Source organism: Sinocyclocheilus anshuiensis, unplaced genomic scaffold (genome assembly GCF_001515605.1).
Source record: "Sinocyclocheilus anshuiensis isolate Anshui unplaced genomic scaffold, SAMN03320099.WGS_v1.1 scaffold453, whole genome shotgun sequence".
NCBI lineage: Eukaryota > Metazoa > Chordata > Actinopteri > Cypriniformes > Cyprinidae > Sinocyclocheilus > Sinocyclocheilus anshuiensis.
Genome location: NW_015537979.1, coordinates 451903 through 467866, shown reverse-complemented (window position 1 = coordinate 467866; position 15964 = coordinate 451903). Strand labels below are relative to the sequence as shown.

General features: G+C 39.0%; 1 protein-coding gene across 2 annotated transcripts; it reads right to left on the bottom strand.

Moving 5' to 3' along the window:
• Window positions 1-2117: 2117 nt before the first annotated feature.
• LOC107673019 (potassium voltage-gated channel subfamily A member 3-like) lies at window positions 2118-10330 on the bottom strand. Of its 2 annotated transcripts, none has more exons than XR_001632368.1 (2): window positions 6237-7808; window positions 2118-2729 (listed from the first exon to the last, which is right to left on the bottom strand). XR_001632368.1 is itself a non-coding variant. In XM_016466438.1 (2 exons), exon 1 carries the CDS (start codon window positions 10095-10097, stop codon window positions 8541-8543), a length of 1557 nt encoding a protein of 518 aa, XP_016321924.1. In that variant the 5' UTR covers window positions 10098-10330; the 3' UTR covers window positions 2118-2729; window positions 8327-8540. The 2 variants fall into 2 exon arrangements, 1 of the variants encoding a protein (XP_016321924.1); XM_016466438.1 differs by lacking the exon at window positions 6237-7808 and adding an exon at window positions 8327-10330.
• Between the last annotated feature and the right edge of the window lie 5634 nt (window positions 10331-15964).

Genomic DNA, 15964 nt, shown 5'->3' with positions numbered 1-15964 from the left:
AACGCCACTCAAAAATGACAAGGAGGCATCACGTTTATGATGATCAGTTTATAGAGCAACGTCAAAGACGACATCACAGCCTGACGACACATGACAACTGATGGAGCTAGCATAACTAGCACTGCCCTCCACACTGCTGGGCTACGGCGGTGGGAGCGTGTAGGAGCACTTATGTGGAGTTTACAGTCTTACATTTAGCAGCAGAAACAGCACATCAACACAGGAGTCCATCTTCTTTTGGTAAAAAGACAGAATACTGAACATAGAAAAGGCAAGTGGTGCGCTGGGGCTGTCTAGCCAGGGGGAAATCAGGGCCCGGAGGCTGGACGAGGGGGATTTTATTTATTTTTTGAAGGCACCTCCTCTCAGAAGTGTGGAGGAGAAGGGAACAGTCCACGAGCCCCTACGTTTGGCAAGCTGGGGTCCACACAGGCAATCCGGCCTCCAGAGATTAAACTCCTTTAAAGCTTCATCCGCTTCTGTCTCCTTCCTCACTGCTGTGCTCACGGTTTCAAAGAAGCTTTACAGTTAATGTTTATAATATAATGCATTTAGCTGATTAGTGCTGGATGATAATATAGGTACATTCAGTGATGATATAAACAATCCTGATTTTCACACACACTCACACGACTCCTGTATGTCTCTCTGCAGGACGATAACTCCATGTTCTTTCAGTTCGGACCCTCCATCGAGCAGCAGGCGTCTGTCATGCTCAACATCATGGAGGAGTACGACTGGTACATCTTCTCCATCGTCACCACATACTACCCCGGCTACCAGGACTTTGTTACCAAGGTAAAGATGCTGTGTGTGTGTGTGTGTGTGTGCGCAGTGTTGGGAAGGTTACTTTGGAAATGTAACAGGTTACAGATTACAAGTTACTTTATCTAAAATGTAATAAGTAGTGTAACTATTCAATTACTTTATTAAAGTGATGTAACTGATTACTTTCTGGATTACTTTTATGCATTTCTAATGTTTTCAACTGTTAATCATTTTCAAACATGTAAAGCAGGCAGGGTTTAACCTTACAGTAGTATTTAACACCGATTACTGTCAGAATCCTTCATCACTTGAATTAAGATTATAATAATTTAATTTTAAAGCACAGCCACCACAAAATCAGACTTTAGCACTTTGTTTGACTTTGAGATCATTCTGAGGTTAAATACAGGTTTCAGATCATAACAAGAAATAGTTTAATAGCTATGATGCTGATATTGAAATTAAATAGTTGCTTAGTTTTAACAGAAAACACTGGCAAAAAAACAGTTAATCTTAAAAAATATGCATAAACCCAAATAGGAAATAAAACAGTTATCGAACAATCATGTGTCGATAACTGTGTCCCAAACTCCTGAAATATTGGTGTCTCATATTTTAGAGCAGTCAATGCAATTTGGGATAGAAATCAATTAAATCTGCATGTATGTGTGTGTGTGTGTGTGTAAAAAAAATTATATATATATATATATATTCAGATGTGACCCCTTTGTAGTCGTTAACATTTTCGCAAGCAACTGTAATTCAGTTGCACATTTTTTCTCAGTAACTGTAACGGATTACAATAGTTACTCCCCAACACTGATTGTGATATAGTAACAATATCATTATGATATATAAATTCACATTTGTGAGATATAAAGTCAGATTGTAAAACATGAAGTCAGATTGTGAGATACTGAATCACAATTGTAAGATTTAAAGTCACATTGTGAGAAATTAACTCAGTTGTCAAAGTATTAAAAAAGTCACATTTACAAGAAAAACATCACAATTATAAAATATAAGGCTGGAATTTTGATACAGTCACAATTGTAATTGTTATGGATTTTAAGTTTGCAATCGTGAGTCACAATTACTCTGAGGCAGGAACAGGCTTTCATATGGTACATCACAGCATCTACCTGCTAAAACTAACCAGCCAGACCTGACCCAAAGACATCCACTTGGGACCAATGGCTAAAAAATAGATACATATAAAAAACAATGTGTCTTGTGAATGAACAGCCCTTAAAAACACAAAATTCACAATATAGCACGGCCTCTTGTACTTTATTGCTTACTTGTACTTGATGCAGTATTTCAGACATTGCATCAACACAACAGCCTCCGTGTGATGAATGCCATGTGACGAAAGGATTCCACATGTAAATAACGGCCATTAGAATGATAGAAGTTGGCATGTGACACACGGACAGATGGGACCAGAGAAAGACACGAGTAACCAACGCCACTCAAAAATGACAAGGAGGCATCACGTTTATGATGATCAGTTTATAGAGCAACGTCAAAGACGACATCACAGCCTGACGACACATGACAACTGATGGAGCTAGCATAACTAGCACTGCCCTCCACACTGCTGGGCTACGGCGGTGGGAGCGTGTAGGAGCACTTATGTGGAGTTTACAGTCTTACATTTAGCAGCAGAAACAGCACATCAACACAGGAGTCCATCTTCTTTTGGTAAAAAGACAGAATACTGAACATAGAAAAGGCAAGTGGTGCGCTGGGGCTGTCTAGCCAGGGGGAAATCAGGGCCCGGAGGCTGGACGAGGGGGATTTTATTTATTTTTTGAAGGCACCTCCTCTCAGAAGTGTGGAGGAGAAGGGAACAGTCCACGAGCCCCTACGTTTGGCAAGCTGGGGTCCACACAGGCAATCCGGCCTCCAGAGATTAAACTCCTTTAAAGCTTCATCCGCTTCTGTCTCCTTCCTCACTGCTGTGGAAAAGAATGGGAGAAGAAACAGGATTAGATGAATGAATGAATGATTAATTAAATTAATTAATAATTAAATTAATTAATTAATTAATTGTAATAATCAGGCATGCTCATTACTGATATTCAAAGGCACAGATACTGGTATAATCTCTAAAAAAAAATATATATATATATATATTCTTAAAAAATAAAATAAAATAAATAAATAAATTCTTGCAGTGCATGTCTGTACAAAACTCACTGCCATAGCTGATATAAAGTCACAATTATAAAGAAAATAAAGTTGCCATTGTAAGAAATAGTCACATATATTCTACAAAAATAAAATTCCTAAGTGTAATAATAAAGCTCAAAATGTGATTTAATATTTTAGAATATAATATACATTGTGAGTAGTCACATATATTCTGAGAAATAAAATTCTAAAGCATAATAACAATAATAATAATAATAAAGCTCACAGTGTGATTTAATATTTTAGAATAGAATAGAATAGAATAGAATCACATTTTGAGATATAAAGTGACAATTATAAAAAAGGAAAGTTACAATTGTGAGAAATAAATTCAATTGTGTGATATTACTTGACAAGTGGTGAGATTCTGGATGTTCTGGAAATTCTGGATGCACTTGATCGAAAACCGAAATGAAAATGCTTTGTAATAATTATTTATTATTTTATTAAATAACTTAAACTAATTTTGTAAGACTTTTTTAATTTAACGCAATAATTTTAATGCATTTAAAAAACACAAGCCAATAAAATAACCACACCTTTATTGAAAGTAACACAATAAAGTTAGACAGAAAATATATTAATATTAAATTACAATATATTATTATTCAACAGAATCAGATATAGGCCTAACTGTTTTTTTTTTTTTTTGACTACATCGTACAATTGCACAAAAGGCTGCAAATGAACAGCGCGCATCTGAAGTGTCTCTGAAGGAAATAATGCATTATTTATCGGCTTTAAGATATCGGCCAAATTTTCTAATCGGGCCGATACCGATAACAGGAGAAATTAGCATTTATCGGCCGATACCGATATGGTGGCCGATATATCGTGCATCCCTACAAATAATGCATAGTCCTACAAAGCTATCAGAGCATGTGAGCAGTTATTTGAGCAGACTTTACTTTTCCAGTGAGCATGAGCGGTACATGAGCGGAACGCATATTCATAGAGTGGAATATAAAAGTGTGACATGACATGTAGTCAAATATGGTGTCCCATGACACACAGCAGTGAACACACACACCAACGAAGTTGGGGGTTTGGTGCCTTGCTCAAGGGTCTCACCTCAGTCGTGGTAATGAAGGTGGAAGAGAGAGCTGGTCATTCACTCCCCCCACCGACAATCCCTGCCGCTACTGAGACTCGAACCCACAACCTTTGGGAAACAACTGCCCCTATATTGAGCAGAGCGTCATACAAAAATCCTGATGACTAAGAATTGTAACCGCACACCTTTCCTCAACAAGCCACATGATTTGAGGCGTTCGTCATTCACGTGTGGAGCACAAATGGTGCCCTACTTATATGAGTGAAAGTAATAAACGACACTTGCATTTTATCAAACTATCAAAACTGTGTCAGCAATAGAGTGTGAATCTAACTCTCACATTATTTCTTCGCGATCGTTCAAACTGACCCAAAAAAAGGAAGTGAATGTGGTCCAAGAGGAGGACTTTCATTTAGGTCTATTATGCAACGTGGAAGGTGAAATCAGCAAAGCCTTTTAAAAGCACAGAAATGGCTCTGAAGCTAAACTAGTCGAATATGAGAGTCACACAGGACACACTAATGTCCAGAGAAGAGGGCAAAGTATGTGCAGACAGCATGAGATTGGCACAAATGACAAGTAGCCACTATAGAAGAAGCCAGACAGGAGCTGCTTGTGGATGCAGCCGTGCAGAAGAGCTCTCTAATGCTCCCCAAGAAACACAGCTTGTCCTAGATTCCTTGCAATGACATGCGCAATGTTGCAGAAGATCAGATGGATGGCTGTTTGCGTGGCTCTCTGCATTGAAACACAATGCTTTTGGGTCATGAATGAAATCTAGAGGACGGGCCTCACAAGCGTTTATTGTATTCTCGAGTCTCTTTTCATTTTAGCTCAGAAAGTGTCGGATATTTAAATTTGATGAAATGGCGTTTTAGAGATTCACACATTTTTTTTTTCATCCTGAGCTTGCTTGTTCTGCTGTATCAGAAAGAACAGGCCACTCGACTAAAAAGACTAACAAGTAAACCGGGCCAGTAGGAATGACCATAGATATGACATCTTTTACATGCTGACTGAGAGATTTTAATGTGATGCTGTATGTCAGAATTTAAGTGCAACAGCTTACTATGCATTTTTCAATTTGATTTTCAAAAAGGCAATTCACACGCCTAGCGTAGCATTAGACAAGCAATCATTAATGAAAATGGCACTGTTAATATGAGTTAATAAAAATAATAGTTTTTTTAATATATTAAAAACAAATATATTTAAATATATTTGTTAATGTAAAATTAAATATAAATAAATAAATATTATAGTACAGTATAAAAAAGTTTACTTACTTGAAATAAAATAAGTGCTAACTAGCTGCCAAGGCCATTTTTTATAATGGTTTTATTTAGTTTAACTTGATATACTAAAATAACTAAAAATAAAATAAATATTATAAAATGGGATTGTTATAAAGGTCATTATAAAATTTGTAAATATATTTATAAATATTTTTTCATATTCTGTATATATATATATATATATATATGTAGTTGCAAAGGCAATATTTATAATATAATAATATCATATAATTATATATAATATAATTTAGTTTAACGGAATAAAAAAGAGCTGTATTACCATATACTGTATATACTGTTAAATTTAAATCAAATTCAAATGAAAACGGAAAATATAAAATTAAAACTAATTCAAAATATATAAAGTTATAATAGTATATCAAATATACTAAAATAGCACTGCTAAGAACCACAGATTTTATATTTTATAATATTATTTAAATATTAAAACGTTGCTCAGAATGGACTGTCATGATGCAGTTAAGGCCACTGTTTTGTTCTGAGCCACAAGGTGGCAGCACTGCGATAGTCGTGACATCACTGACACTTTTCAAATCAATGTCAAATCAAGGTGAGCTTAGATGGGGCAGCTTTCTCTCCTACAGCCCATGTTTGGATGAAACAGCATTTAAAAGGCACTTAGTTAGTGCTTAATGCCATACTTTAACTAATAGCCTCACCAGCTTTGCATTTCATGTCTTAAAAGTCTTTAAAATGCTACAAATGGAGACCACCAGTGTTTGTGTAAAAAATAAATGATGAGAAATGCTAAGAAGCCCATGCAAGACTAAACTAAACTCATACATGCAGTAGGCTAACAAACCAACATTATGGTCAGTACTTGACATAATTAGGCTAATTATGACCTAAAAATTACTGTGAATTAATATGACTAATAATAATCTATGTGGTGTAGGATTCACCTGTTCCTTATGACTTGGCGGGATGTCTATCCTATGGGAGAATAGAGATGGCGGAATACTCCAAGCGTTTGGCGAAGATACAGCAGCCCCTCGTGAATGATCAGTGTATCACACCCATTCATTTTCACTGTGCTTGTTTTGTGCTAGAACAATTCAGTGACGGAACTTTCACATGTATTGCACTTTATCCCAGAGTGTGGCTTAATAGTTTGAGGTCTTTTGAAGATACTCCAGAACATTGCTGGAGTTCTCTGTTTGTTCATGTTGTTGTTGCAGTTGTTATGGCCCTCTGGTTAGATGGGAAAATCCATTTTCACCAGTTTACAAAATCCAGCCAGACAGCGAATCTTCAGCCAGACTTCAAAACATTATGGCAGATTACTGAGGGAACCAAAAAAAATTAAAAAAAAGATGCCATGGCAACAAAAGCGTGTTACCGAGGAACCTATCGTCGCTATGGAGACTGCATCACTCCAAGGTGATTAGAAGTATCCAGTCAAAGTGCTTTCAGTCTCTGATCTTTCCCCTCCCACTTGTCTTCAGTGATCTGTACACATTAGTAAGTCTCTGAATTTGTGCTTGAATCTGAACAATTTTAGATTTGAATTATTAGATCTTTGAACGCTGCATGAATAGTAGCTCAAACTGAAAAAAAAGTTGACATATAGCATCTTTTGCATCTTTCACTGGTTGCTATGGAACGGTCTCGACGAGACAACAACACACAATAGAAGCACACAAATTAGTCATTTAAGACACTTGTTCCAACAAGTGATATGTTATCTGAGTGACGCTTGTCCAAAATGTAAGAATAAACACAATACCTTTAAATAGGCTACCTCTTCTTTCATTATAATAAGCGCTTCCCTCCCTATTCTGGTGCGAAGAAACTGGACTAAGTCAAAGGCATTATGTCAAAGTAGATTATGCGATGCAATGAGTTCATTTGTATAGAATAGCTATTAACTTGTCATCGACGAAATACTGATTTTGTGGCAAGCCGTATTAACATTTACCTTAAACTATTTTTATGTTAATGTTACATTTTTATTATGAGTAAGTCATTCAGTAGTGACTGGTGTCTTTTCGATTTCACTAGTAAACTACTCATTAGATACTAGTACCTTTGCTACCTGTTACCATTCCTGAAGTAACAAGTATAACTTGACTTTAATTTTATGGGGATTTGTGGCACAGATATTAACAGCTCCCTTCCAATAATATATTTCTAATTGTTGCTGCATTTATTCCAGTTTTTACTAGTACACCTTTGTTAGATACTATTACTTATTTATGAGGCACACATATATATGCCAACAGTAAGTAACATTTCTTACAGTATATCATTAGATAAAATTGCTTTTTTAATTTGTCAAATGTAACGACTAATCAGAATGGCTGTATAGTTAAAGTAAGATTAAAAATGTTACTAGTGCATGCTAGTCTGAAGTGAACAGTTCATATATTAACCTGACAGAATTCAATGACAAAAGGTTTGTTACCAGTAACAACGAAATAAATCACTACTGCACTGCACAAAATAATAATAATAATAATAATAATAATAATAAAATCAAGAAAATGTCATGTTTAAATAAATGTTTCTTGTAATTAGACCTTTTAGAGTGATTTTCTTTTTCCAAAGTAAATCCTACACCATTTTTTCCCAGTGTGGGATTTGGAGGGACTACTTGAATAGAAGTACTACAGTGTTAAACAAACTGTAAAAATAGGGCATGATGCACTGTATTAATATGAAGGAATTTTCTGTATTTATTTTTTTTTACAGGTGTTTTACCTGTATTTTGAATTTTGCACTTCATTGCTTTGTGTTTTAGGGTTAAAGGAAATGCATGTAAAAAATTTAATGATAATATCCTGGCAGAAAATTACCAGTACATTTTTCATTTTTTTATATCTGAAAACAAAAAGTTACAATAGCAACTGAAAACCGTACTACTGAATTACTTAGGCTACTCGTAATCAAAAATACTAATAAAATAAAAACAGATGCTAGTTAGTTTTAACGAATAAATGTTAAAGCGGCTTGCCACACTGATGTCACATATTGCCTATATGAATGAACGTACCCTAAAGCAAACGGACTGAAAGCCCATAGCGGCTTCCTCCTCACAGTGAAATGGTTCAGTCAAACAGGTGATGAACACTGCATGGGACTGGCGCGTTAGACATGTAACCATTTCCTCTGCGTCGTGGAAATGGAGGGCGACACACTCAGCAGCACTTGACTGTCATGACATGAACCTAGCGTTGCCATCATCACGCGGACACGCGTCTAGAAGCCTACACGTCCGTGAACATCTTTTTAATGTTCACGCAGTTCTCGTTGTTCTGAGCGGGGAAGTTGGGCTGCTTGAAGGCGCTGTTGATGCCCTCCTCAATGACCATGTACTCCGACTTGCTGAGCGAAGAAGTGCTCCGCGTCTTCTTCGGCTCCTCGGAGGAGGACAAAGGCTGGCAGCTGCCGATGTGGAGGTACTGCGCCTGCTCCTCTCCCTCAGTCTCTCTGTGGTAAAAGTAGTTGAAATTGGACACGATGACTGGCACTGGCAACGCGATGGTTAGCACGCCCGCAATAGCACACAGGGAGCCGACGATTTTGCCCCCTATGGTGACCGGGTGCATGTCGCCGTATCCCACGGTCGTCATGGTTACCACCGCCCACCAGAACGCATCAGGGATGCTGTTGAAGCCCGAGTCGGGATCATCCGCCTCGGCGAAGTAGACGGCGCTCGAGAATAAAATGACCCCGATGAAGAGAAAGAAGATCAGCAAGCCCAGCTCTCGCATGCTGGCTTTGAGCGTTTGCCCCAAAATCTGGAGCCCTTTCGAGTGCCGCGAGAGTTTGAAAATCCGAAACACGCGGACTAGTCTGATGACCCGGAGAATGGCCAAGGACATCGCCTGCTGGCCGTTGCCTTGCCTTTCCGCGAGTTCGGTCCCCAAAGTGATGAAATAGGGTATGATGGCCACGATGTCAATAATGTTCATGATGTTCTTGGAGAACGTGGCTTTGCTCGGGCAGGCGAAGAACCTGACGAGCAGTTCGAACGAGAACCAGATGATGCACAGAGTCTCAACGACAAAGAACGGGTCAGAGAAGGGACTCGTGAGGTAAGGGTTAGTTACGTTCAGAAGTGGGGCGACCGTCGTCAGGTCTCTGTCGTCTCGGAACTCGGGTAACGTTTCCAGACAAAAGATAACTATGGATATCAAAATGACCAGCACCGAGACGATCGCGATGCCCCTGGCCGGACCCGAGCTCTCCGGGTACTCAAACAGCAACCACACCTGTCGCTGAAATTCATTAGAGGGCAACGGACGCACCTCATCCTTTATAAAGCCCTCATCATCTCGAAATTTCTCCATGGCCTCCTCCCCGAGCTCATAGAAGCGTATCTCCTCGGAGAAAATGTCAATAGGAACGTTCACGGGTCTCCGAATACGCCCCCCGGACTGGTAGTAATATAAAATGGCATCGAAGCTCGGCCGATTCCTGTCAAAGAAATACTCGTTTCTGAGTGGGTCAAAGTAGCGCATTCTCTTCTTGGGGTCGCCAAGTAAAGTCTCGGGGAACTGGGACAGGGTTTTGAGCTGTGTCTCGAAGCGCAAGCCCGAAATATTGATGACCACTCTCTCGCAGCACTCGTGGTCTGGCTCGTAGCGCTCCAGCGAGTGGTGTCCGTGCAGCGCCGCCGACTCCTCCAGCATGTTGTCGCAAGCAACAATTGTCATGATGTCTTGCTCGTTTTCGGTGTAGCCGTGGTTCACGAGGTTGTTGCCCCGGTGCTTGCTTGAGGAAGGCGGAGGCGAGTGGAGGAGGCTAAGGTGGTCGTCCATACAGCTGCTTCGGTGGAGGGGCAGTGGAAGCCGCGCCTCCTCCACAAGCTCCAGTCTGCCAGAGCCGCCCGCCGCTGCCGCGCGCCCTCTCGCTTTCGAATCGCTACGATCCAGTCTTCCCGTCCACGGCGCGCGTACTGTGGTTTATAAACACGACTGTTCCCGCCCACGGCGCGCGGATGCTCATCACACATCCACACGGCGCCCAATCGGAAACCTGACAGACATAAACATGAACCCCAGACGCGCGTCACCGATGCCCACCGTTTAGGGGAGGGGTGTGGGAACGCGCAACCTAAAATGAAACCCCTCCCTGACATTTGTTGCATTCATTTCATTACACACGCGAGGGAGCATATGCATTAACAGTTCATCATGGCGAGAGCAATGCATGAGAAATCAGTCTTACACAAACCATGCAACCTGTAGGTTACGCAGAATCCGAATTATACAATGACCTTCAACGAGGTCAGCTTTTTAAAACAATTTCTGGACGCAATCTGTTGAAGTTCATCTCGCGCAACAGCCCTCTCACCAAGCTATCACGTTTTTTTGCGATAATTTGATATCTAAATCTATACTAAAGTGATAATGATAGCATACTTTAGTTTTGTGGATGTAATATCCGATACTTATCAGCGTTTTGTTGCAGTGATTCATGTTTATTTCTGAAACAACCCCGTTAAAACGATTATGTCCCCCAGTGATTTGTTTTGACCTCCGTAGGGGTGTTGAAACTTTAATTAGCTGAGTCAGATCACCCTTCATAATTCGCTCCCTGCCAATACGCAAATCTTGTTGAAATGTTATCAATAAAGGGCTGTATGTGCTGCGTTGGTTGTCTCTGACGTGCTTGGAATGCACGCTTATGGCAAAGGCGCGGACTTACATTAAGAATGTCAATAAGAGCACGAGCCCCCACCTTCATAAAGGTGAAAGGACACGCACCAACGTCACTCTGATTGACATTTGGAGCGCAGCGGGGTCTTCTTCATTATGCAAATCCTCTCGATGTTGCAGACCCCAATGTTGCATTAGGTAATTTGGGGTGTGGTGGAATTTGGGTTATTATTATTTCTTCAGCATGTGTAAGTAAATTTTATTTATATAGCACATTTCAACATAGCAAAGCTATCCAAAGTGCTTAACAATGTAAAATAAAATTAAAAGAGAAAAGGAAACACAGAAAAGAATAAAAAAAAAAGATAGACAATAACACAACAATTAAATGAAATTAAAATGCTAAATGATACGTTTTCAACCTCGATTTAAAAATGGTAATGGAAGGTGCAAGGCGACAGTTTAGAGGCAATTGGTTCCACAGATGGGGGGCAGTGACTGAAAAGGCTCTGTCACCCTTAGTTTTCAAACGGGAATGAGGGACAGATAAAAGAGCCCTGTCAGTGGATCTTAAAAGTCTGGTAGATGACAAAGGGATAGTAAGATCTTTAAGATAAGATGGAGCTTGATTGTTTAGAGCTTTAAAAACAAACAGCAGAATCTTAAACTGAACTCTAAAATGGACCGGAAGCCAGTGAAGCGAAGCTAAAATTGGAGTGACATGGTCATATTTCTTTGCCCCAGTCAGCAGCCTTGCAGCTGCATTTTGTACCAACTGGAGGCGTGAAAGCGATGACTGAGGAAGACCTGAGTACAGTGAATTACAGTTATCATCAGCATATAAATGAAACGAAACATTGTGCTTCCTGATAATATCCCCCAGAGGGCGCATATATAAGTTAAAAAGAAGCGGCCCCAAAATAGAGCCCTGAGGTACTCCACTAATAATTGGGGCAGATGATGAGGAAAACTTGCCTAGCTCCACAGAAAAAGACCTGTCTTTGAGATATGAGCTGAACCATCGTAAGGCTGTGCCCCTGATACCGATCAGATGTTCTAAACGGCAAATAAGAACATTATGATTCACGGTATCAAAGGCAGCTGTAAGATCCAGTAGAATCAATACCGCATTTTTACCGGCATCAACTGCAACCAAAATATCATTGAACACTTTAAGTAAAGCAGACTCCGTACTGTGATAAGCAGTGAAACCAGATTGAAAAGGTTCTAATAAATTAGCTGTATTTAAGAATGTGATCAGCTGTAATTGCACAACTTTTTCCAAAAGCTTTGACAAAAATGATAACTTTGAGACAGGCCGAAAATTGTTAAAGCAACTTTCATCCAAACCTTGCTTCTTAAGCAAAGGCTGAACAACCGCATGCTTAAAGCAGTTCGGAACCACACCAGTGTCCAAAGATGAGTTAATCACCACTTGGACACTGGGGCCAATTACTAGAAAAGCTGCTTTTATGATCTCAGAAGGAACAACATCCAGTGAGGAGTTAGTAGACTTCATTTTGTTAACGAGATCGGAAAGTTCCATTAAAGAGACATGTTGAAAATGACAAAATAAAAATGGACTAGCAGGCGAGTTCAAAGACAGGTTCTGAAAGCTGTGAAGTAAAAGATAAGCGAATGGCTCTCACTTTGTCAACAAAAAATGTCAAAAACTTCTCACAGAGCCCTGCTGACGGCTCCCTAGAAAACTGGGAATTCGGATTAATTACTAAATTTATTGTGGAGAATAAAACCCTAGGTCTATGACAGTGTGCGCTATTCAGTTCTGAAAAATATTATGATCTAGCTGACTTAGCAGCGATCTGAAACTTAACCAGACACTCTTTAAAAATCTCAAGAGATACAGTCAGACGATCATGCTTCCATCTCCTCTCTGCTTTACGGCACGCCAATTTGTTTGGACAAACATAATTCTGAGTCTATGATAACGCCCAGGTTTCTAACCTGTGAGAAAATGGAGGGGAAATGATTGCCCAGCTCCTCAATAATATCCATTCTCATTTTTTGGGGACCAAAAACAATAATTTCTGTTTTGTTCTCATTGAGTTGGAGAAAGTTATTTGTTAACCATTTTTTAATATCTGAGATACATTCCAGCAATGGCTGAATGGAATCACCAGCTTTTAGTGGGAGGTACAACTGCATATCATCAGCATATAAATGAAACGAAACATTGTGCTTCCTGATAATATCCCCCAGAGGGCGCATATATAAGTTAAAAAGAAGCGGCCCCAAAATAGAGCCCTGAGGTACTCCACTAATAATTGGGGCAGATGATGAGGAAAACTTGCCTAGCTCCACAGAAAAAGACCTGTCTTTGAGATATGAGCTGAACCATCGTAAGGCTGTGCCCCTGATACCGATCAGATGTTCTAAACGGCAAATAAGAACATTATGATTCACGGTATCAAAGGCAGCTGTAAGATCCAGTAGAATCAATACCGCATTTTTACCGGCATCAACTGCAACCAAAATATCATTGAACACTTTAAGTAAAGCAGACTCCGTACTGTGATAAGCAGTGAAACCAGATTGAAAAGGTTCTAATAAATTAGCTGTATTTAAGAATGTGATCAGCTGTAATTGCACAACTTTTTCCAAAAGCTTTGACAAAAATGATAACTTTGAGACAGGCCGAAAATTGTTAAAGCAACTTTCATCCAAACCTTGCTTCTTAAGCAAAGGCTGAACAACCGCATGCTTAAAGCAGTTCGGAACCACACCAGTGTCCAAAGATGAGTTAATCAACACTTGGACACTGGGGCCAATTACTGGAAAAGCTGCTTTTATGATCTCAGAAGGAACAACATCCAGTGAGGAGTTAGTAGACTTCATTTTGTTAACGAGATCGGAAAGTTCCATTAAAGAGACATGTTGAAAATGACAAAATGAAAATGGACTAGCAGGCGAGTTCAAAGACAGGTCTGAAAGCTGTGAAGTAAAAGATAAGCGAATGGCTCTCACTTTGTCAACAAAAAATGTCAAAAATTTCTCACAGAGCCCTGCTGACGGCTCCCTAGAAAACTGGGAATTCGGATTAATTACTGAATTTATTGTGGAGAATAAGATCCTAGGTCTATGACAGTGTGCAGTAATCATATCTGAAAAATATTTTGATCTAGCTGACTTAGCAGCACTCTGAAACTTAACCAGACACTCTTTAAAAATCTCAAAAGACACAGTCAGACGATCATGCTTCCATCTCCTCTCTGCTTTACGGCACGCCTGTCTAAGATAGCGAGCGTTGTCATCCAACCAGTAATAAGCTTTTATCTTTGGTTGTTTCATTTTAAAAGGAGCAATAGAATCTAAGATATTAGAACAATCTGTGTAAAACAGAGAAATCAAATCGTCAGGCCCATAGGACGCCTTTGCAGCATGCAAGATAGATTTTTCAACAGCATTAGCTAGATAATCTTCATTGAACTGAGAAACAGTCAGTGAGTTTATAAAACGAGAATAAAAACCAGCAGGCTTATTCACAGTAGCAGAGGTTATAGCAGGAACCTTAAAAAGAATGGGTTTGTGATCAGAGAAGGAAGCATCATCAATGACAACATCAACTACAGAATGTGATGGGTGTTAGCAACACAGTACTGGATTAGTTACAGATTTAGAAATATGTTAGTTTTTATTGTTAGTATCGTGTCGATTTTGACGTAACAAGGCAAGATAATGTGGTACTGATTTTTTTATTATTATTTTTCCCCCCAAAGCGTGTAACTTATGTGTGACCTGAGACAAAAAGTCAAGAAAATATATTGGCGCTGTCCATAGTTCTTAAACCAGGAGAATCACCCTATAACCATCTATCTCTCTATCTATCTATCTATCTATCTATCTATCTATCTATCTATCAGTTGTAGGTGAACCTCCCACGGGTCCAAATGTGTCAGTATGAGGGAGGTTTGATTCTGTGTCTTCCTCTCGCTCACTGGAATGTTTCCCAGAATCCGCACACTTCTCCGAGCACTCAGGGATAGCTCCTTTTAACACACAAAATGATTCAACAGTAGAGCATATTACCCTGGACATTTAGAAGAAAAGCAACTCTTCTTCTGCCTGCTCTTTGTCTTCTGGCTATTTGACTGGGGTTTTATTTCCTACAACAAAACCATTTTGAAATGTACATTTAAAGTTCAAGGATGACTTCAAAACCTTTACAGGCACAAGTCGTTTTTGTTCTGTTTGCTAAAAGCAACAAGTAGTGGAATATGACATGATATTGATATGAATCTGCAGTGTTTTGAAGATCTACCTCAGCCAAGAACTTTATATTATAGATTGTGTATTTATGTAAAAGGTTTGAGCCCTTTCATTCATTTTACACTCATGTAAAACTAAAAATGTTCTCATGTCAAAACGTCATCATGTCTGTTATGTGTGGTTACATTGACTTCAGTCCATAGCTCATATCAACTCCTAAATATTTGCCTTAAATATTTGCTCCAATGTTTAACTTTGTTGTTTGACTCATTCTCATTCTTGTGAAAAGAACATCATGTGAAGCGAGCTGTTTTCACACACCCATCAGCATTTTGCCATCCACCCTTGTTTGAGGTGAGAGGGTGGAGTTGTCGTTGTCTAGTGAGTAGCTGCAGATCCAAAGCTGGGCAACTGAATAAGATTCCAAAAATCAAGTAGGTCTACTTGTAATTAGAGTATATTACATTTTATAATGCTCGTAATCAGATTAGTTACTTTTTATGGATTACATGATTACATATTATTCACACAATGTTTACAATGTCGCTTAATGGTCAAATTGACACGCAGGTAAACAAATTAAATATTTTTATTTTTAGTGTTCAAGTGTTTAAACAATTTATTTGACATTTTTATGATTTAATTATTAGCTTTATATCAACTCACAAACCCACTGCAGTTCCTACATTAAGCCCAGTTTGGGAAACATTACAGAAACTAATGTAATGTTTAATGCATTTTATGATGTTGATGTCAAAAAATGGAATATAGTTTCTTTCTCTTTGCTTTTTTAATGCAAT